This window comes from Vanacampus margaritifer, chromosome 18 (assembly GCF_051991255.1).
Source record: "Vanacampus margaritifer isolate UIUO_Vmar chromosome 18, RoL_Vmar_1.0, whole genome shotgun sequence".
Taxonomy (NCBI): Eukaryota; Metazoa; Chordata; class Actinopteri; order Syngnathiformes; family Syngnathidae; genus Vanacampus; species Vanacampus margaritifer.
The window spans coordinates 12,378,757-12,398,575 of NC_135449.1; the positions used below are offsets into that span (position 1 = coordinate 12,378,757).

The following is a 19,819-nucleotide window of genomic DNA, read 5'->3' on the forward strand; positions in this document are numbered from 1 at the left end:
ACTGTATGATTGGACATTATGTAGGCAATGAAGACTAACGTCGCCTAGTTATGCGGAAATGCTGCAATTTCTTTAATGATTTGCTTTTATAATTCGTTGTCTGATACACGCTATACAACAGTAAACCTTGACATACTTATTCCTGCTTACGTGCGTACTTCAGGGCTTCGCGGTGCTGGTAAGTGATCGTTCACAAGCGTGAAAACAAAAATCCTTCCGTTTTATTTCTGTTCATAGATACCGAAAAACTACACGAAACAGGATGAATAATGCACCATGGCCCAACGGAAAGAAAGTTGTTCACTTGGATTTGAAAGGTGCCCCTCCGAAATTGGAATACATACACCAGGTATGTCTCATATGCAAATAATGTACTACGAGTAAAACCGTTCTCAGATTTTCTTTTTCAACTCCTCCTGCAGCTCATAGAATTATTTTCTCGTCTGGGTGCCGATGGTCTGCTCGTGGAATATGAAGACATGTTTCCTTATGAGGGAGAGCTGAAGCTACTCCAGGCCACAGCACAACCTGCATACAGGTTCAACTGGATTATGCTAACTTCTGAATGGATTTACTTGTGGTGTTTAGATGTATTACTGTGCCATGTATTTTCAGCCGGGATCAAATATTATCCATACAGAAAGTTGCCAAATCTAAGAACATGGAGATCATACCACTTGTGCAGACCTTTGGCCATGAGGAGGTATGACGGACATTTCATTGTTGGAATACAGACTGCATAACTGCTTTTATAGTCCATGTTTTCCTCCATTTTGTAGTTTGTGTTGAAGCATAAATCCATGTCGAGTCTGAGAGAAGTGCCACACTGTTTGGGCACGCTCAATCCCCATTTAGAAGAAGGACTTGAGCTTGTGAAGGGAATGCTAAGGCAGGTGGTGGAGTTGCATCCTGGTCTAAACACACTGCATATAGGTGCAGATGAGGTAATGTAAACAACACATTCTATTTTTTGTTCATTAGGCAATGATCTCACGGCCATACTTTTTACTTAAGGTGTACATGTTGGGTGAGGGTGAGCTGTCAAAACAGTGGTTGGCTTCACCCGGACGCAACGTGGAACAACTTTTCCTGAGTCATGTAACATCCGTGGCAAAGTACATCAAGGAGGTGTGGCCTCATATGACTATCATCATGTGGGATGATATGATGAGGTATACAAGTGAGGACACGTTGAAAGGTTAGTAGGAATTTGCATCTTTAAGGAATTCAACATGAAAAGTAAGGTTTTGAGGAAAGGTCACAAAAATATAAATGTATAAATAATTTGTAATTAAATGAATGGGAAATATAACAACTCCAATTCGTATAGGAAAATAAAGAGAAATCGAAGTAAAACTATTCTAAAATAGATAAAGAACATAATATATGTCTCTCTTGTGTGCTTCACGAATTTAAGACGTTTGCCATAAATTAACAGCATTGGTAATTACAGAAAACATTTCATGTTTCCGTCTATACACCATCATATTGACATTGTTTTACTCCAATAAAATTATTAATGCTGGAATAGTAAATGTTTTATAGTGCATCATTTTTAATTTTCACTATTTTAGAAAAAAAAATGTAAATTCACTTTTTTGATAGTCTCCATAATAAAAAGCCGGCATGCCATATTACTAATAATATTATAAACACAAAATGTATATTGTATAAAGAAGTCCTTTTTTAAAGGGAGTCGACACAAAAAATGTATATACAATAATATGTTGTATGTCGTTCCCCTACTTGTCTAAACACAGGATTCTGATTATTACTGCGTTGGTGGAATATAAATTAAAAAGCATAATCCACCATTTTTATCCATCTGAGAGGGCGGCCATTTTGTCACTTGCTGTTGACTGAAAATGACATCCCAGTTGCTCAGGGCACTGATAACGACCATGGACACATATGATTTACATACTTGATATATAAATCCGTGATAACGATCAATTACAACTCACCTATTTTCTGAGTTTGGCATGTTTACATTTGCAAGATTAGCTGTGACTGGTCGTTACCTAAACCCTGAGCGACTGTTATGTCTTTTTCAGTGACACCAAGAGGTAAAATGGCCGCCCCCTGTGATGGATAAAAAACAGGCGAATTTTACTGTTCAATTCATATTCCACAAATGTGATCTTAATCAAAATGCCATGTTTAGACTAATGGGGCTGCATTGAACATATTATTGTATTTTTTTAAATTTACTTCCTGTTTAAGTAGAACGTAATAAAATGAATGTGTAACATATCTGTGTTTGCTTTGCTATCCTTGACCCAGCGAGTGGGATTGCAGGTCTAGTCCAACCAATGCTGTGGGATTACAGCCCTAATCTGGATGTCCGGAATACTGGTACGTACTGTAATTTTGCTATTTTCTAACTCAACAACTGGTACTTTGTAACAATGTTGTGATTGTGACAATTCTTAGTCCTTCTGAATACATTTTGGTATACGGACGTGGATTTTAACGATTAATCTAAACTTTCTTGTTTAGTGTCGTCACTGGAAAAATACTACAGTGTCGGTATGCAAGATATATGGGCAGCCAGCTCCTTTAAAGGTTCCACCAATATTTACACCAACGTACCCGAAACACAGAGACATGTAGATAACCATTTGCAATGGTTAAAAGTGGCTGCATCGGTGTCCCCTGGCATAAACATTAGAGGTATCGCCATAACAGGCTGGCAAAGGTGAGACATTGTTTATGTCACGTGACATTTATGGCAGTATAACCTCATCTACGCATATGCAAAAAACACACTTGTGTTTCCCCAATCTCAGGTATAGCCACTTTTCAGTGCTGTGTGAGCTCATGCCTGTGGGTCTTCCGTCACTAGCGGCTAGTCTGCAAACACTCATCCATGGCCAGTTTAGTCCCGAGGCTCAAAACAATGTGACTAAAACGTTGGGGGTCTCCTCTGTGGAGGTGAATGCCATGGGAAGGTGAGGCCCTGAACTTTTTTGTTTTGTTTTCAATCAAAACATGCAAGCTGATTCCCTTTTCACTCTTTGTCTCATGCCATGTTTAGTACATTTGGTGATGCCAACCTGTTCCCAGGAAGGAGACTAGCAGCGGCGATTGTGGAACTGGATTCACTTCTTGATGTTGAAGATATAAAGTCTTTTGAGAAAAATGTGTGAGTATGGTTAGGGACATGAGTGATGAAGCCCGAATGTGTAATACATTTCCTTTAATATAATGAAATCATAACTCATAGGTGCCATCAATCACTCCAACAACATGGGGCAAACTTATAATATTCATATATCAAATACTTTCTGACCGCAGCATGATATTTACAATATAACAAGATGCTTTGTGAAAAGTTTTGTAGTTGACTGTATTTAAGATTAACAACTGAAGTCTGCATGTCACCTTAGGTATGTACGAGGATATTTCAGTCCTTACCACCGATCAAGAAGGATGTCAAGCCCTCTCAACATTGTGCAGATTCATAGTGAAGCATCAAAGTGAGCAAACACGTCATGTTACACTTTTTGACTCCTTTTCGTACATGTGAAATGTGTTCTCACTAGCAGTGTCAAAAGTTTTTTCAACGCCACAAATTTTTTAACGCCCGATTAATGAAAGCCTGTACTGGGGGAATTCCAGTCGCAACGCAGACATGTATAATAATAATAATATATTTGTGGAGACTGGAGTCAAGTTGTATTATACCATTTTAAAAATGTGCAGAACTTCACAAGTTACTTGATGTTAAAGATTGGATAGCTCTTAATCTGAAAAGAAAAATGCACTGAGCTGTTACCGTTTTACAAATGCAATTATGCCATCTAGTGGCAGAAATATGACCAACACAAATCAATATCGCACATCTTTTTAACTAACTCAATTTTATGTATTAATATGAAATTACTGTATCAATGACTAAATGATACAGACATATTTTTATTTAACATTTTTTTCTACTTTTATGTTAACGAGTATAAAACTTAAAAAAATATTTTATTGTACATTTACAACAGATATAAAATTTGCGATTAGTTGTGAGACAACTATTGAAGTCATGCAATTAATTACGATTAAAAAATGTAATTACCTGACACCCCTAGTTTACACACCCTCACTAATACTATATATGACCTTGTCTCCCAAGGTATCTGGATCTGCTGCAAAAGAAGGTGGATGTTGTAAGAGAGGAGATGCTTCATCTTTATCCAATTTCAACAGCTGAGGAGTGGATAGAGGAACATGTTAGCCCAGTGACGGCCCCCCTTCAGAGGATTTTAGATGACACCAGAGCATGCATGATGGAGATGGAAATAGAGACATAGAATTATTTTCCATCCGAGTGTTTTCTCGTTGCACATAATGCAAGTTGCATTTTAATAAAGACAACATACAAGCACAATTTGGTTTTTGAATACAAAACAGAATTCCACAAAATGTAAACACAAATCAAATCCAACAATGGAAAAAAATATTTTCAAGTGGTCTGCAGTAACTTGTTTGCTCGTTTGGACTTGGTCAGACAAAAATACACACATCTTTGGTTTGCTAAAGACCACCAACAGGCAAGTGAAATTATCATAATTTACTTTGGGTTGAATCATGGAAATTCTTCATGGTTGATAATGATTACTGTTAGTACAAGAGTTCATCCTGATTGCCATGTGCATGTGTGTGTGTATAAAACAAAATGTGGGTGGTACAACGAACTGCAAAGAGCCCTTTCAGTTGGCATACATCATAAATACCAGTGTTCAGTAGGAAGGCACAGTACATCTGTAATCTAGAGTGTTTTCTATAGTAATTCGATCGTGACGCTCTTTTTAACCATGTAAAATAAAAGTCACCATATTCCCAAGCCACACTACAGTAAGAATATTTCCTAAAATGCCCCTAAAATCTTGTAGTTAAAAGTTTTTTGTAAGTGATCATACCATGCAAAGAAAAAAATTGTAAACTCAGCCACCTATCCCTTAATAGTGGCATCATCCCAAACTTCATTTCAAAGTAGATGAAGATTTCACATAGAGGTCAAGGTTTTTCTTCTTCATCCTCTGAATCGCTGCTGTTATCCAAAAATTCAGCTTCCTCCTCAGTGTACTCGGGAATTTCTTTCTTCTCTCGCCGCTCATCCATCCCCAAAAAGCGCTTAAGCAATGCAGCTACAGCCTCCACGTCACTGAGGAGGATCACATGGGGGGGGGAAAGCATTCAAGTAGATCTTCTCACATTTTGAGGTAACTTTTTACAACTGTTTAACATAATCATCATAATCCTGGAATTTAAAACTTTGAACCAAGTTTCAGTGACACTAATGATATCACACACAATTTGAGTTAAGAGGAAATCAACTCAAACATTTTCTTTTAATGTGTTGTATGTGCCCCCAGCAGGGTATGGTGCCTTTAGATAAAAGCTTAATTCTTTTCATGAGAGCGCTTGTAACTCAAAACAACGATGTATTAGGGCCACATATACGTATATATTTTTTTAGAGAGGTGAGTAATATTCCGAGAAAATCACAAATTTATGAGAGAAAAAAATAATTTCATTCCTAAATGTACAAAATGCCTACGGTGGAAGAACTCAATAAATTATAATTCTTTTATTTCTTGTAAATTTGTGTGTGTGTGTGGGGGGGGGGTGTCATTCGAGTTTGTCCTCGTAAATTTGTGAGGTTTTTTTTCCCCTCAGAATATTACCCCCCACTCTGAATTTTACATACATGTACATATATATATATATATATATATACACACACACACATATATATGCAGATTTATATACATATATATATATATATATATACACATACATACTGCAAATATATATACAGATAGATAGATAGATAGATAGATAGATAGATAAGATAGATGTGCGTGTGTCCCTGACACGCTATTGTATAAAAAAAGCCTAAAAAAATAATTCAATAAGGCACATAGCACTCTATAATATATTAAACAAAAAGTTGTAGTAAAATATGTACATAAAATGTAAACAATTACACAGCTTTTGCATCATCAATATTTCCTTGTAAGTGTGTGTGTATACTTCCAGTATGTGCACTTGGCCACCTGGGGGCAGTATAATACAGGCCTTTTTTTTCCACAGAAGATAAATTGTTAACTGAGTTCAAATATCTGTTGCAAAGGGTTGTATCCCATATTAACTTTTTGCTTATAAGTAAAAAATAAAATAAAAAGGGTTGGGTAACGGCTTTTATCTTGAGAAACAGAAGTAGGTTGACTCATCTCAAGGCACCACTGTATATACAGTACACAACCATTCACATGTTCACCTGCAGAGAATTTAGATTCTTCAATTAACCTAAAGTGCGAGAAAACCCATGAAAGCACGGAGATAATAAAACTCCATAGGTACCCAGCCTCTCGCCCAATTTGTATGACCTCAGGGCGTTCAACTTAAGAGGTATACTGTATTAGAGTGTTTATTGTAGGGATCTACCTTCGCCCCCCAATTGTGGCACTCTGAGTCATGGGGTAGGAGAAACCTGTAGCCAGACGCAACATCACGAGGTAGCCTTTCCCTAAATATCGGACCCTTTCTTCTTGGACGCAGACATCATGGAGATGCCTTAAATCCAAAACAACTAGAGCGGAGAAAGGCAAAACATTCACTATAGATTTGGATTTGTGTGCTCACAAGCAGATAACTAAAATTCTGTCGTTACTTACCTTTCTCTTGCCCCCTTTTCCATAACGTCAGAACTAAAGTGTACAAGCTAATGGTCTTGAGTTTAATCACATTGTTAGTTTTGTCAAACATTGCCTCCTCCCATTCTTCCATGTTCTGAATGGCTACAAACAGACAGCCGGTGACATAGAAAAGCTTCCAAAAGATGCTATCTGTTATCAACAACAACAACAACAAAAACATGTAAAATAAGGCATAAATCAAAGATATATAAACTGTATGTCAGGCAATGTGATAAAACCAAGATTTTATACCTGAACTGTAATAGGCAGCTGCCAACCCAATAGATGCCATTCCTAAGGAAAAAGACACAATTTGTGTTATTTTTACTGACTAATTCATTTAACTAAATAAAAATATTTACCAATACAAAGTGACCAAGAACGAATTCCGGGGTTTCTTTTCAGGTGCAGCATCGTAGAGCTGTGCTCCTCTACTACCATGTATCCCATCTAAACAGAGGGACAAACACTTTTTGTTGTTGTTGTTCAAACTAGATTTTCACAATAATAGAGTAGATTGTTACTAAGCATTTACACTGAGAGGGAACTGAACTCATACTACCTGCATGCAAGTCAGGTGTGTTCACACACCATTGCATTTGTGCTAGTGATACTGCTGATCACTTTTACTGTGCTTAATCCCATATTTTTGTCATGTACGGTATCTAGAAAACATTTTTTACACATCTGAATGGCAAATATGGCAGCACTCACTGTATGCTGACAGTTTTTCCCCCCAATCTTACCATTTTGAGGTTTGAAAATAATAAGATGTGTCAGGAAGCACAAGAAGTAAACAAGTAGCTGTTGCTGAAAGGATAAGGTTAACTCCCTTCTTTGCCTCAAATAATGCCAAATACCTTACCTTAAATGAATCCTTATACGTGGGTTTTTGTGTAAATTTTTCAAATGAGAAGGTGCGGGATATATTGTACTTGATGAATAGATAAGGAAGTTCGACTCGTGGACCACTCTTCCTGGATAAGTGTGGGCTGATTGGATGGATTTGCTTCCGCTAGGATTCAAAATAAAAGCGTCTATTTATAAAATGCACACGTAGTTTTCATCATAATACAACTCGAAAATTGTACCATATATGTAATATAATATAAAAATATTTAAAATCGGCAGAAAACTCCGCACAATTTAGACTTTCGTTTTTCTTCTTCTTTGTACTTCTTGTCTTTCGTCACTTTAAAACAAAATTCTATTGTATAATATATATATATATATATATATTTTAAATAACTCTAATACTGTAAGGATATCATTTTTATTTAAAAATTGCTATTTAAAAAACAAACAAAAAACTTTTCTTGTGTTCATACTTCCGGGCCGGGTTCTGCGTGGTACGCATGCGCTGTTGTGTACTGTTGTTCACCTTACCGAGTGACAATGGAGTCGGATGTCCATAGATATAAACAGGTTCGGTTTGAGAAACGCCAATTTCTTTAAAAAAAAACACTTAAGAGTCCTACGCGGGTAGTGCCGACGACTGCTTATATACTCACTTTTGTCCCCACATGTTAGTAGGATTATTGAGTCAGGGTGATTGTGGGGTTACCTCTGCTGTGATCTTGCTGCAGCGGTAGCTCTCCAATGGTGCTATGAGTCTCTTCGTCGTTTTCTGGTGCTTTTGCTTTTACGGTTAACACGAGATTTGCCACAGAATCCACAAGGTGAGTTTCTTTAATCAAATGGTCGTGTCCTACAATCGTTCTCTTAAATTACCCCCACAATTATAAGTATATGTAAACACGGGAGATTTAAAATACTGTGCAGTATCATCATGCATTTGCTTTTATAGAGTTCCTTCGCCTGTAAAATAATATATTTGATTTTAGTTGTTTCTTTGTAATGAGTAATTATCTTAACGGTACTGTACTTGTGGAGTGTGAGAACGTAGGCCCAGTCTTAGGAGGGTGGAGTCAAGTTAAACAAAAACAGCAACATGGTGGCAATTCGTCATAAACTTGCATTGTTGCAAAGTGCTGGCGTCTGAATTTATCGCCCTCTATTTACAGATAACTGATTAACAAAATGTCTGAGGTCAGCATCGGGAGACGTAAGGAAAAATGTGAGAACTGCACCAAGCAGGTACATTTTCTTGGATTTTTCTTCTACATAAATAACCCGATAGCATGTCATTGTAAATATTGCTCGCTCGCTCAACAGTGCAACAAGAAACAGAACGATGGCGATGTCAGCTCAAACCAAGAGAGAGAGCAAGTCAATGGACAGGTAAAGTCTTATTTCTAAGTAGTCAAAACGAAAACACTCCGGGGTTGTTTAAAATTGTAAAAAATAAAAAAATAAAAATCGTTTTTAAAAAACGTTTTAAAAAAAAAAAAGTAATAATTTAAACGATTATGTAAAAGTGGTTGTCTTCTTTCCGTCAGGAAAATGAGGGATTACAGTTGTTGCTAAGTGCTTGTCTATCCTGCGATGGCTGTATGTCTGAGGAGGAGAGCCTGAAGATCTCTCAACAGAACTTAGAGGAGATGGAGCGGGTTTTGGCTCTCAACAAGGTACGGTCAAATTCTTCACGCCTGTGTGATCACTTTGGGCAAGAAATATCTCTTTTCCTCATCAGAAATGTGACGTGACAAAACACAGGCTTTTGGTGGCATCGGTGTGTCCGCAATCGCTCCCCTTTTTCGCCGTCAAGTTTGGCGTGGACATCGTTGAGGCTGCCGGTAAACTTTGCGGTTTTCTCAAGAGTCTGGGTGAGCATGTGCAACTCGACATCTTTTACTATGGTTTTACCTTGATGTAGCAATGTCATTAAAGTTGCCAAAAATGACAGTGTCCGAATGCGGAGTCTGGTTGCAAGAAATTAGAAATTGGACGTTATGTTTTGAAGAAATTGAGTTGTTTTTTTTGTCAGGAAAAAAAATATTTTCGGAGGATGTTTTTTGTGAAGTTGTCTATAGAAAATCTTGATTTAAAACTGTCTTCAAATTAGCGTAAAACAGTACATATAGAAGAACTTGGTTATTTTTCAACATATCTCCTCCACCGTTTTATTCCGTCTGCTCCTCAGAGAACTCCTCCGATTGGCTGACGAAGTTCTATATAAATCTGATGTATTATTATTGTTATTATTATTATTATTGACACGTTAACGCGTCAAAACTACTGTGAAGGCGTCCTAAAAACTCAACTTTACTAGAGCAAATAGAAGATTATTGGTGAGAGGAGAAGTAAAACAGTAAAACAGGTTATGTACTTCAGCAGTCAATTGTTTTGTAATACATGTCCACATTGAGAATAAGACCTGTGTCACTCGAACCATGCAATGTAAATTCATCCATATGGCCACGGGGAAGAAACTGTTCTTACATTTCGATGTTCATGTTTTAGCCAATCTGTCTCATCTTTGTATCCCCTTGTTTCTCAACTATTCCATTTTCCATGCAGGGGTGCAGTTTGTGTTTGATACCACCCTGGCAGCAGGATTTAGCATCATAGAGAGTCAAAAGGAATTTATTCAGAGGTATCGCAGGAGGCACCATGACTCCCACGCCTTGCCCATGTTTACCTCCTCTTGCCCAGGTCAAACTCTTCTTCACCTCCATTCTTGGCCTACCATGAACCTTGAATGTTAATTTCATTCAAAATAATATATATAATTGTTATTTTTATACAGGTCCACCTAAATTGATTAAAACATCATGGAACACTTATTTTATAGTTTTTATTACCATAGTAGCTCAAATCAAAAAGTGAAATATAGTATTATAGTACAATATTTCATAGTTTTTTGTTTTTTTCATTGTCTTTTTTAGAACAATGGCTAAGAAACTATCAAAATTCTTTTTGATATGAAAAAAATATTATTTTCCTCTGTTTTAAGTGAATGTAACGCAAATTTAATTTCTTGCATTAAACTACTGAAATTGACTTTTCAAATATAATGTGATGCACATTTTTAGCGACAGTGCAGATAAGAGTGGCATTGCTGGTGGTGATAGATAGACAGCTTGTCTTCCACCACTCCCTTCTTCAGCACAGGGACAGTAAGCGATTTGGAACAGTCTGACAGCTATCCATTCATTCCTTTGTACAACTTTAGACAGGTTAAGTCAGGGAGTTTGGAAAATCTGGAATGGAGATGCACTTGTACTGAAACCAACTTGTAAAATAACAATTAAAAAAAAAAAGTGTTGCAATAAATTGTGTTTGTGTACTTATCTACAGGTTGGATTCGCTATTCAGAGCGTGTCCTCGGGAGTTTGGTCACACCTCACATCTGCACAGCAAGGTCTCCACAGCAAATTATGGGATGTCTAGTTAAAGACTATTTCTCCAAACAGCAGGTTAGTAACTTCTGTGGAAGTATATATGATGTTATATTAATGATATGATAATGGCAGGACAAAATATTTCCTTTTGTATGTGCAAGTAATTAAAAATACGTTCTGAAAATATTTTAAATTAAGCCTGAAATTTCTAAACCAAAATTAGCGGGAAAAAAATTTTTTTTGCATCACATCCTGAATAACAGCCAAATTTCAGAATGTAATTTAAGTGGTTGTCATTTAAGTGGTGCGCCCTCCAGTGGACACAATTAGCAACAACAGTTACTTTTGGTGTAAAACTGCAGTTTGTGTTCTGTCCTCAATGGACCAGATTGGACCCCCTCGGTTCTGGCCCGTGGTCTGTATGTTTGACACCCCTGCTGTACGGTATTATATGTTAGAGTGAACTTTGTTATTAGAGGTCTGATACCTATTGTGTCTCCTAACGTAGTGTGGCCGCTTATTCCAAAGAAAGGACATTTTGTATTGAGGTAGCTCTTAAGTGTGGCCCAAGAGAGCTCATCTCTTCACCATTAACTTCTCCTGAATTAAGCACAAACAATAATTTACAGATCAGTACATAAACTGTTCCCAGAAAGCTGGACAAAACAAAAGATAAAAAATTATATCGCGATATTACAGCGTGCAATTCTCGAATCGATTCGATATGCAGCCAAATCGATTTTTAAAAATACATTTTTTATGGGAATATTCAACAAAACGTCTTACTTAGGGTTAGGATTCACACATTAAGCATGGAAGAATGTTATATTAATGGAACATTAAGCCTTAATATTTTATTTCGGTGCCGTTCAAACATGAAACAGACTGCAACCTGTTTGTGAAATGCAGTGGCTCAGTTATAAGCCTGAAGTTTCAGATAAATACATTTTCATACAAATCTTACAGTGTACATGTGCAAGTTTGCTGATTAGTATTTTCTAAATTTGAGTAAAAAAAAAAAAATCCCAATAATAATCAATTTATAGATTCGTATCGGGATTAATCGAATCGAATCGTGACCTATGAATCGTGATACGAATCGAATCGCCAGGTACGAGGCAATTCACACCCCTATTAAAAAATATCTTGATTGAATCAGATGAATCTCTCTTTTTTTTTTGTCTTCCTTTTCTACCAACAGAAACTAACTGCGGACAAAGTGTACCATATGGTGGTGGCTCCCTGCTTTGACAAAAAGTTGGAGGCTGTCCGAGAAGAGTTTTACAACAGTCTGCTGGAGAGCAGGGATGTGGACTGTGTCCTCACCTCAGGTTCAATACTTCTTATCTTGTAAACGGCCGGCGGGAGCCAAATAAAATACCAGTTGCTGTATTGTTTTTGTTCCAGAGGTCATGTTGACCATTGCGCTTAGGTCATTGTTTGTGTTTATTGCCCAAATACCTCGAATCCCCTCTTTCATTCCAAGGATACACATTTATTTCCATAAAACATAGTAGAGTGGATTTTTTATTTTTTTTAATGTGTGTTCAGAAAGATTCATATATGTATTCACGTGGTGTTCCAGGGGAAATTTACTACCTAATGCAACAGAAGAAAGTATCAGCTGAGGACCTGGACTCTGCTCCATTGGACCATGTGTGAGTAGTTGGCCCCGCAGTTGAATCTATGTACAGTAATCTATCTAATTTCCCGAATTGCTATTGCAGGCTTGGAGAAAGTGGGGATGTGGCCCTGGTTCGGCACGAAGGTCACGGTTCAGAGGGTTTCCTGGAACATGTGTTCAAGCACGCTGCCAAGGAGCTTTTCGGACTGGACGTCCACGAGATCACATACAAGACCCTCAGGTGAGATGCGATGACATCAGTTGAGGTCTACTTTTATCATTCCACGCAAACACGCGTCATTATGTTTGTTTTGTAGGAACCGTGACTTTCAGGAGGTGACGCTAGAGCGCGACGGCGAAACACTGCTGCAGTTCGCGGCCGTTTATGGTTTCAGGAACATCCAGACGCTGGTGCACCGCATGAGGAAGGGACGAGTGCCTTACCAGCTGGTGGAAGTGCTGTCCTGTCCAGGAGGTAACATTGCATCTGTGATACAATATAGTCATTCAACATAACATCACCATATAACATTTCTTTGCCAAAATACAAAGTTAACAGAAATTACGAAGGAACCACTGAGTAATAACCGGGTTTCGTCTTGCGAGGCATTAAAAAGCATTAAAAGTCATTAAATGTTGATGTTGCTGAAATTAAAACCTTGAAGGTGCATTGTGCCGTTTAAACCCTGGAGAACCCACGGGGTCAAATTTGGCCCCTATAAATTCTGCTCCTCAAATAATAAAGACCTTTTTTTTTTCCAGCAGTTATTTTGTCCCTGTGTTCTTGTTTCCATTGGCCAAAGTGTGTTTGTACATTCAAAATCCAGTTCTAAAATGCAACAAATAAAACAAAAAAATTATATTGTTCAATGTAGCTGTGTATTTGATTGATTATTTTCTTAAATTCTAAATAGTTTACTGACAGTTTTTGTTATTCTGATTTTTTCAAAATGATACCCCGAAATCCCAAAAAGGTCAAATTTCGCCCTAATCCTAAATTAGGGAATAAAGGGTTAAAATTGAAAAAACATATATTTTGGGTGTTCAGTGAATTTATAGCAGTCATTTAATGTAGAATTCATAATTTTCCAAAGAAGAAAAGGGTTCTTGGGTTCTCCAGGGTTAAAACGCTAATATTAAAGCTTCTTCTACATCATGCATGCTCATCTGAGTACAAAGAGCCCCAACTGTTTTACTGACCTTTATCTTCCCTTTATAGTAGAGTGTGCAGACCCCCGCATACTCCACAGTTTCTTTGGGGAGGGGAGGGGCAAAGTGGTAGGGGGGTGACATCATGCGTGTCCCCGCAGAGTAGCGGACATGTGACGTTCTGCCTGTGGTGTTAGCTAGCATACGACACTGCACGCACGAGCTGCTAACTTTCCGCAGTTGGGATGCTGCAAGTTACGCTTTGGGACAGAAGTTGCAGTCGCGAGTAAAAAAGTGACAAACTGCACAAAGATCCTTTAAATTGCATTAAAAAGTATTAAATAGAATGTCCAGAGGCATGCAATTGATGTAAAAACATTGTTGTTCATGCTTTATTTTACCGACAACATTGTGCAAAGGAGTCACTATAACACAATTTAGCAATAATAAATGTGATTAGGGAAAAAAAAATGTATTTGTGGATACTCGTGACTAGTTGTAATTTACAATGAACAAAATGGCCTGCAGTCCACGAGACGCTTCATGTTCCAAATAGCAAATTTTCTGCATTTCAAAAGAAAATTGTACTGTTTCTGTCACCAACGTCCACCATGAAACACTAATGCCATCTAGTGACAGAAAAAATACCCCAACACAACTCTATGACTCAATGTTTCACACTCCTTTTGACAGTTTAAAGGTTAAAGTACCACTGATTGTCACACCCATCGGAGTGGGATGAAATTCGTTCTTCGCATTTGACCCATCCACTGAGGGAGTGGTGAACAGCAGCAGGGGCCGCGCTCGGGGATCATTACAGTTTAGTGTATCTTTTTAACTTCAAATAACGTTATGAATTACTATAAAATTACTTTATCAGTGAACTAAAAAATACAACCACATTTGTATTTTGTAACCAATGCCATCCATATTTATCCACTTTTATGTTAATTAACAACCATATATGAAAACCTGAACAAAATATTTTACCATACATTTAGCCGTGAATTAACTAATTCACTGCCATAAATTTATTTTAAAAAAGATTATAAAAAATTAGGGGCAAGAGGCGATATAATTTTTTTATTGTAATTAATCGCATGACTTCACTAGTTAACTCACGATTAATCACAAATTTTATATCGGTTCTGAATGTACAATAAAAAAAATTCTAGGTTTTCATACTCGTTATCAAAAGTGGGGAAAAATGTTCAACTAAAATAAATAGTTCAAATGAATTTTTGACGTTTATAGCCGTTAATGTCAGTGAATGAAAAAAAAAAAAAGTTAAAAATTCGGAGCGTCAGGCAATTAAAGTTTTTTATCGTAATTAATCGCATGACTTCACTAGTTAAATCGCGGTTAATCACAAATTTCATATCTGTTGTAAATGTGCAATTAAAAAAATCTAGGTTTTCATACTCTTGTTAACAAAAGTGGAAAAAATTTTAACTAATAGAAATAGTTAAAATGGATTTTTGACGTTTATAGCCGTCAATGGCAGTGAATGTTAATGATGGAAATCATGCCATTAATTACGATTAAAAATTGTAATCGACTGACAGCCCTAATATATAAAGAGTATATGCTTATATGTATGTATGTATATATGTGTGCATGTGTATATATGCAGTACAACATGGGCATTAAATTAGTTTTGAATTACATTCAAAACTGCATTAAATTAGATTTACTGATACCCGATGCCTGAACGAACTGTAAAGAATTAAGTCTGACATTTTCTTTCAATAAATCAGAAAAATCTGTCACTTTTTGTTTTGTCTTTCTTGCCAATGGAAAATGGAAGGAACAAATGATACACAATGCTCATTTGTGGGCACCTTTTGAAATCATGAAACACTCCCTTATGTTTCTTCCAGGGTGCTTGAGCGGCCGCGGTCAAGCCGAGAGTGAAGCGGCAGGTCGCGTAGATAAACAACTGGTCCAGCAGATGGAGGAGGTCTACGGCAGCCTGCCAGTCACCCTCCCGGAGCTCAACCCGACTCTGCAGACCCTTTATCAAGACTGGCTTCAGGGCCAGGATTCCCAACCCACCTGCAAGTTACTGCACACCCAGTACAGGAGTCAGAGTCAGACGCCCTTACAGCCACCACACATGCAATGGTGAGGTGGAGGGGACATGAAGAAGAATGAAGGACCATTCAATACCTTTGATCAAATCAAGAGCTGGACTCAGCAGATGCAGTTCTTCCATTTGTCCGCTGGAGGGCGATGTCTGCTTTGGAAACGCAGAAACAACACAAGTCCACATAAAGATCTGTAACGTGAGGTAGCAAATGTGATCTGTTTGTTGTTGCCAAGCAATAAGTCGACAAAAACAACTTTTAGCACGTTGGAAATCAATTAACTGATCTTGTGGGTACCTAACGCACATTAAAGACTCCCCCCCCCCAAATCAAAATCAGTCCAAAATGATGGCTGCTTGTACATTTGTTGTCTTTGCTGAAAACATACAGCAGCAGTGTCACAAAGATAACTATGCAACAGACTGATCAACTTGTTCAGTTGAGCACTTAAAAAAAAAAAAAGGCTGACAAAGGTGAGGGTTTTTTGTTGTCATTTTCTATTCAGAGACTTTACATTGTATACTCTACACTTCATTGTCATTCAATAAATACAGTACAGCAGAGCCCCAAATTATTAAAATCCTTGCCATATTTTTTGTTGTTTGTGACTTTGGGGCGAATGTATCTTTCACAGGAAATGAAAGAACATGAGGAAAGAATTTGCAGCATTACGAGCTGAGTCATGTTAAGATAGGAGCTGTGTGGTACACATTTCCTTTGTGAACCACATAGCTTCATTTAAGCATATGCGTGAGAGTCAATTAGTTTAGTCTGTAGTTGCTGCATCCAAACCTACAAGCGGCCCTTGTTGCAAGGATGCAAGCTAACTGGTGGAGCTTTGCACTTGGATTGCTCTTTTACTCTGAGGTGAATACCTGGTCAGGTGAGGGAAAGTTTTGGGTTGTTTGGTTATTAAAGATAGTCATTTTCCGGTAAGTTAATGTTTTCACTTAGCATAAAAATTGAATGTTAACATTGTCAAATTTCTTCATTCAATATGTGCTTTATATGTAAAGTGATTATTTTTGTTTGTTGATAAAAGGTAGACCTACATCAACTGTTGTATTTGCCGGTTTGTTTGTTTTCAGGGCCAATACCGATTAGTAGTCCAGGACGCTCATAACTGATATTTGGAGCTGAGACTCATTTTCAACATAGGGGGGCGAGGGGGGATCATACTGTCAAAATTAAAAATAAATAAATACAAATTCCAACTGGCCATTTTGTTGAAATGTCTTAAAACTTGTTTATTGAATCTATTTATTAGATAAAAAATTTTTTATTTTTTTTATTCGGGCTGTTCAATTTTAAAAAAAAAAAGTTTCAGAGATACCAAGTAAGAGATCTAAACTCTTGAGTAGTTAACAATACCAACACCATATATATATATATATATATATAGCATTTTCCTTAGAGCTGCCCTATGGAGGAATTCGGCCAAAAATATCTTTACAATAACCTTTTTTTCTCTTTTTCTTTTTACCATTTATGTCTGAAACACTTCGTAATTAGTAGATCAACACCTTAGCTGTTCTCAATGGGTATTCCTGCAAGCCTCTGGCCAATAGTTTTCAAGCAAAACTGAATTTGGGTTTGAATTTCCTGCCCTCTGTCTGCGGATGTGACGTCAAGTGCGCATTGTGTACGTGAAAAGAAACAGTGCAGTTTCATTTTTCAGCCACATGTGGCATAGCGATTCAAAATAAAATTTCCTGCATTCAGCAGCTTTAAAATTGCATACAATTAATAGCAATTGTCTATTCTTCTGATTTCAAATTTGTAGTTGCTGATTGTAAAACAGCCAAAGAAAAATAGTTGTAGTAGCTACTCACAGACTTATTAGTAAAACTGTATGTCGTACATGGAAGCATTTTTGCCGTAGAGGCAGACAGTAACGTGAAAACGCTGTGCAGAAATCAATGTATTCAAGTAGCTTTATTGAGTGGCAACATAAGATGGCCGCCGGTGGCGTCATGTCTCCTAACGGCGATTAAGTGGCAATGACAGTCCATTCATATGTATAGTAAGTCCGTGATGGCATCAGTTACTCAGGGCTCAGGTAACAACCAATCACAGCTGTGCTTCAGAAAACAGGTGAACCGTGATTGGTCATTATCAAGTTTTGATATTACACCCTTTTATATACAATCAATTTTACTGTACAGGCAGGCATCCATGGCAATCACGGCCCGTCACGTGTGGCTTAGGTGAAAAGGAACTGTGTAAATATAGCCTAAACTGTCATTTAAAAAAAACAAACATAAAAATAAATCTCTCCTTTGCAGTACTACAGGATCCTCCACACACATCAGTTGCAAGTGTCGACGCCTTCTCTGAGATAACATGCTCCACTACGTTATCCAATCCAGTGGGAGTCTATCTAAACAGACGTTTTCACGACCAAAGAAATGTGCTGTACCTGTCCTTGAGTAGAGGTTTGTTCACCAAGACGACAACGGCTGCAGAATTCGACGGCCGAATTCACATCACCCGTTTCCGCCACACCATCAAAGGCCACGGTTTCACTATCAAGGTTTTTCCACTGAAGTTAGAAGACACCAGCTTGTATTACTGCAAATGGCTCTTCCTCAGATTGGATGATTTCGTGGAGGAAAGCCTTCTCAGCAATGAGACCCTTATCATTGTCAGAGGTACAAAAGTTGTTTTCAAACAATAATTAGTTTGTCGTTTGTAGGTAATAAATCCAACACTTTTCCCTCACAGATGTCAAACAATGCAGTAAGGTTTTGGATACCACCTTGATTGTTTTAATTGTGACATTATTAAGTGTCCCAATGGTTGCAGGAGCAGTGATTATGCGATGCAAAGTAAGTTTAATTATTACCATGAAGTGTTTTGGTTGTTTGCGGTATAATAATGCAATTTCAACTGGATGTGTTTTCTTTGTGCTCCTGTAGTTTAAAAAGCACTTCAGACCAAGAAGTTCAAAAGCGACCAGAACTAACAGGACTAACAAGATACATGATCAGCTGCAACACGGGGAGCATCATTGTCCATGCATTGAAAATGCTGTAGACTTGAGATACATGAGTTATTTGGGGGGGCCTGAGCCATGAGTAGACGCTTGAGGTTAGCACTAGGTCATTCTGCATCTTGCACAAAGAAACATGCCCTGCAAATATGTCAACACATCTCTTTTGCTTGCTTGCATTTTGCAGTCTTGTACATGTTTGAGCTGCCACATCCTGGCTTGTATGTCTGGTATGTCACGTGTGAAATTTTAACATGAAAATTACCAGCGCAAGCGTTCTTTAGTTATTCAACTTAAACCACTGTGACTACAGGCCACATTAAATAAACATTTTTTTCACATCTTTGCTGTTGAACCTCACATTTCTTGGTAGAAATTTGCAAATTGAACCAAGAAAGAGAAAGATCCTGAGTGTGTATATCATAATGACACTATCCATGAATGTTTGTTATCAACGTTAAAATGTTGTAGATTTGGGGGGTACAGTATGGACAATTCTAAACATAAAGACATTTATGATATTTCCGCAATGCAAGCTTCTCATTACACGCTGAAAACAAATGGCGTATTTTATTGCTTTTGCCTGTGACTAGCATACAAACCAGGCAGATTGTTAGAGTAGTCAAACGATATTTCATCACATTTTTAAATCAAAATAATTCTCACAAATCAAATTACAACAATCCAAAGTCCAATGCTTTTCAGTGAGCAGTGAGCGTCCTTTCACCGAGCAAAACCGCTATTGTGATGTAAGCTCAAAATTGTAAAGTCAGCGTAAAATAAAAGTTTAAAAAATATAGTACATACAAATTAGTCAATAAAACGGCCATTTAATATTACACAGGTGGCATGTAATAAATAAATACAATTTTACGATTTCAAAATAGATTTTTTTTTTTACGTTAAACTAAAATACATAATTAACAGCAACACCGTTAACTATAAATAATGCATTTCAACGAATGATCACCATTTTAATTGTTGATTTTAACTTATTTTGTATTTTTTTCTTAACAGAGTCAACTTAC

General features: G+C 37.3%; 3 protein-coding genes across 4 annotated transcripts; 2 read left to right on the forward strand and 1 right to left on the reverse strand.

Moving 5' to 3' along the window:
• The first annotated feature begins 19 nt into the window (after nucleotides 1–19).
• On the forward strand, nucleotides 20–4,381 carry hexd (hexosaminidase d). 2 transcript variants are annotated; one of them, XM_077550597.1, is made up of 12 exons: nucleotides 20–178; nucleotides 238–349; nucleotides 423–538; nucleotides 616–703; nucleotides 780–944; nucleotides 1,015–1,198; nucleotides 2,284–2,355; nucleotides 2,500–2,698; nucleotides 2,790–2,951; nucleotides 3,038–3,145; nucleotides 3,390–3,479; nucleotides 4,127–4,381. In XM_077550597.1, exons 2-12 carry the CDS (start codon nucleotides 263–265, stop codon nucleotides 4,302–4,304), a joined length of 1,449 nt encoding a protein of 482 aa, XP_077406723.1. In that variant the 5' UTR covers nucleotides 20–178; nucleotides 238–262; the 3' UTR covers nucleotides 4,305–4,381. The 2 variants fall into 2 exon arrangements, 1 of the variants encoding a protein (XP_077406723.1); XR_013289193.1 differs by having other exon boundaries at nucleotides 25–349; nucleotides 3,067–3,145; nucleotides 4,127–4,185.
• Nucleotides 4,323–7,696, reverse strand: cybc1 (cytochrome b-245 chaperone 1). Its single transcript, XM_077550601.1, has 6 exons — nucleotides 7,561–7,696; nucleotides 7,058–7,145; nucleotides 6,948–6,989; nucleotides 6,675–6,845; nucleotides 6,445–6,589; nucleotides 4,323–5,158 (listed from the first exon to the last, which is right to left on the reverse strand). The coding sequence occupies exons 2-6, from the start codon at nucleotides 7,143–7,145 to the stop codon at nucleotides 5,011–5,013; spliced, it is 594 nt and encodes a 197-aa protein (XP_077406727.1). The 5' UTR covers nucleotides 7,561–7,696; the 3' UTR covers nucleotides 4,323–5,010.
• Nucleotides 7,697–8,050: 354 nt separating this feature from the next.
• narf (nuclear prelamin A recognition factor) lies at nucleotides 8,051–16,856 on the forward strand. Its single transcript, XM_077550603.1, has 12 exons — nucleotides 8,051–8,374; nucleotides 8,720–8,792; nucleotides 8,871–8,936; nucleotides 9,095–9,223; nucleotides 9,289–9,421; nucleotides 10,116–10,250; nucleotides 10,896–11,014; nucleotides 12,141–12,270; nucleotides 12,525–12,597; nucleotides 12,667–12,804; nucleotides 12,881–13,038; nucleotides 15,593–16,856. The coding sequence occupies exons 2-12, from the start codon at nucleotides 8,736–8,738 to the stop codon at nucleotides 15,838–15,840; spliced, it is 1,386 nt and encodes a 461-aa protein (XP_077406729.1). The 5' UTR covers nucleotides 8,051–8,374; nucleotides 8,720–8,735; the 3' UTR covers nucleotides 15,841–16,856.
• Nucleotides 16,857–19,819: the final 2,963 nt, after the last annotated feature.

What these genes read in the sequence shown, in the direction of transcription:
- hexd (XM_077550597.1), top strand. Translation starts at nt 263, where the DNA reads ATGAATAATGCACCATGGCCCAACGGAAAGAAAGTTGTTCACTTGGAT. An exon ending in GCCATAACAGGCTGGCAAAG is followed by an intron (nt 2,699 to 2,789) that starts GTGAGACATTGT and finishes CCCCAATCTCAG; the next exon opens with GTATAGCCACTTTTCAGTGC. An exon ending in GAGGTGAATGCCATGGGAAG is followed by an intron (nt 2,952 to 3,037) that starts GTGAGGCCCTGA and finishes TGCCATGTTTAG; the next exon opens with TACATTTGGTGATGCCAACC.
- cybc1 (XM_077550601.1), bottom strand. Translation starts at nt 7,145, where the DNA reads ATGGGATACATGGTAGTAGAGGAGCACAGCTCTACGATGCTGCACCTG. An exon ending in TTCTTGGTCACTTTGTATTG is followed by an intron (nt 6,990 to 7,057) that starts GTAAATATTTTT and finishes CTTTTTCCTTAG; the next exon opens with GAATGGCATCTATTGGGTTG. An exon ending in GAAAAGGGGGCAAGAGAAAG is followed by an intron (nt 6,590 to 6,674) that starts GTAAGTAACGAC and finishes TCTCCGCTCTAG; the next exon opens with TTGTTTTGGATTTAAGGCAT.
- narf (XM_077550603.1), top strand. Translation starts at nt 8,736, where the DNA reads ATGTCTGAGGTCAGCATCGGGAGACGTAAGGAAAAATGTGAGAACTGC. An exon ending in ACTATTTCTCCAAACAGCAG is followed by an intron (nt 11,015 to 12,140) that starts GTTAGTAACTTC and finishes TTCTACCAACAG; the next exon opens with AAACTAACTGCGGACAAAGT. An exon ending in AGTGCTGTCCTGTCCAGGAG is followed by an intron (nt 13,039 to 15,592) that starts GTAACATTGCAT and finishes TGTTTCTTCCAG; the next exon opens with GGTGCTTGAGCGGCCGCGGT.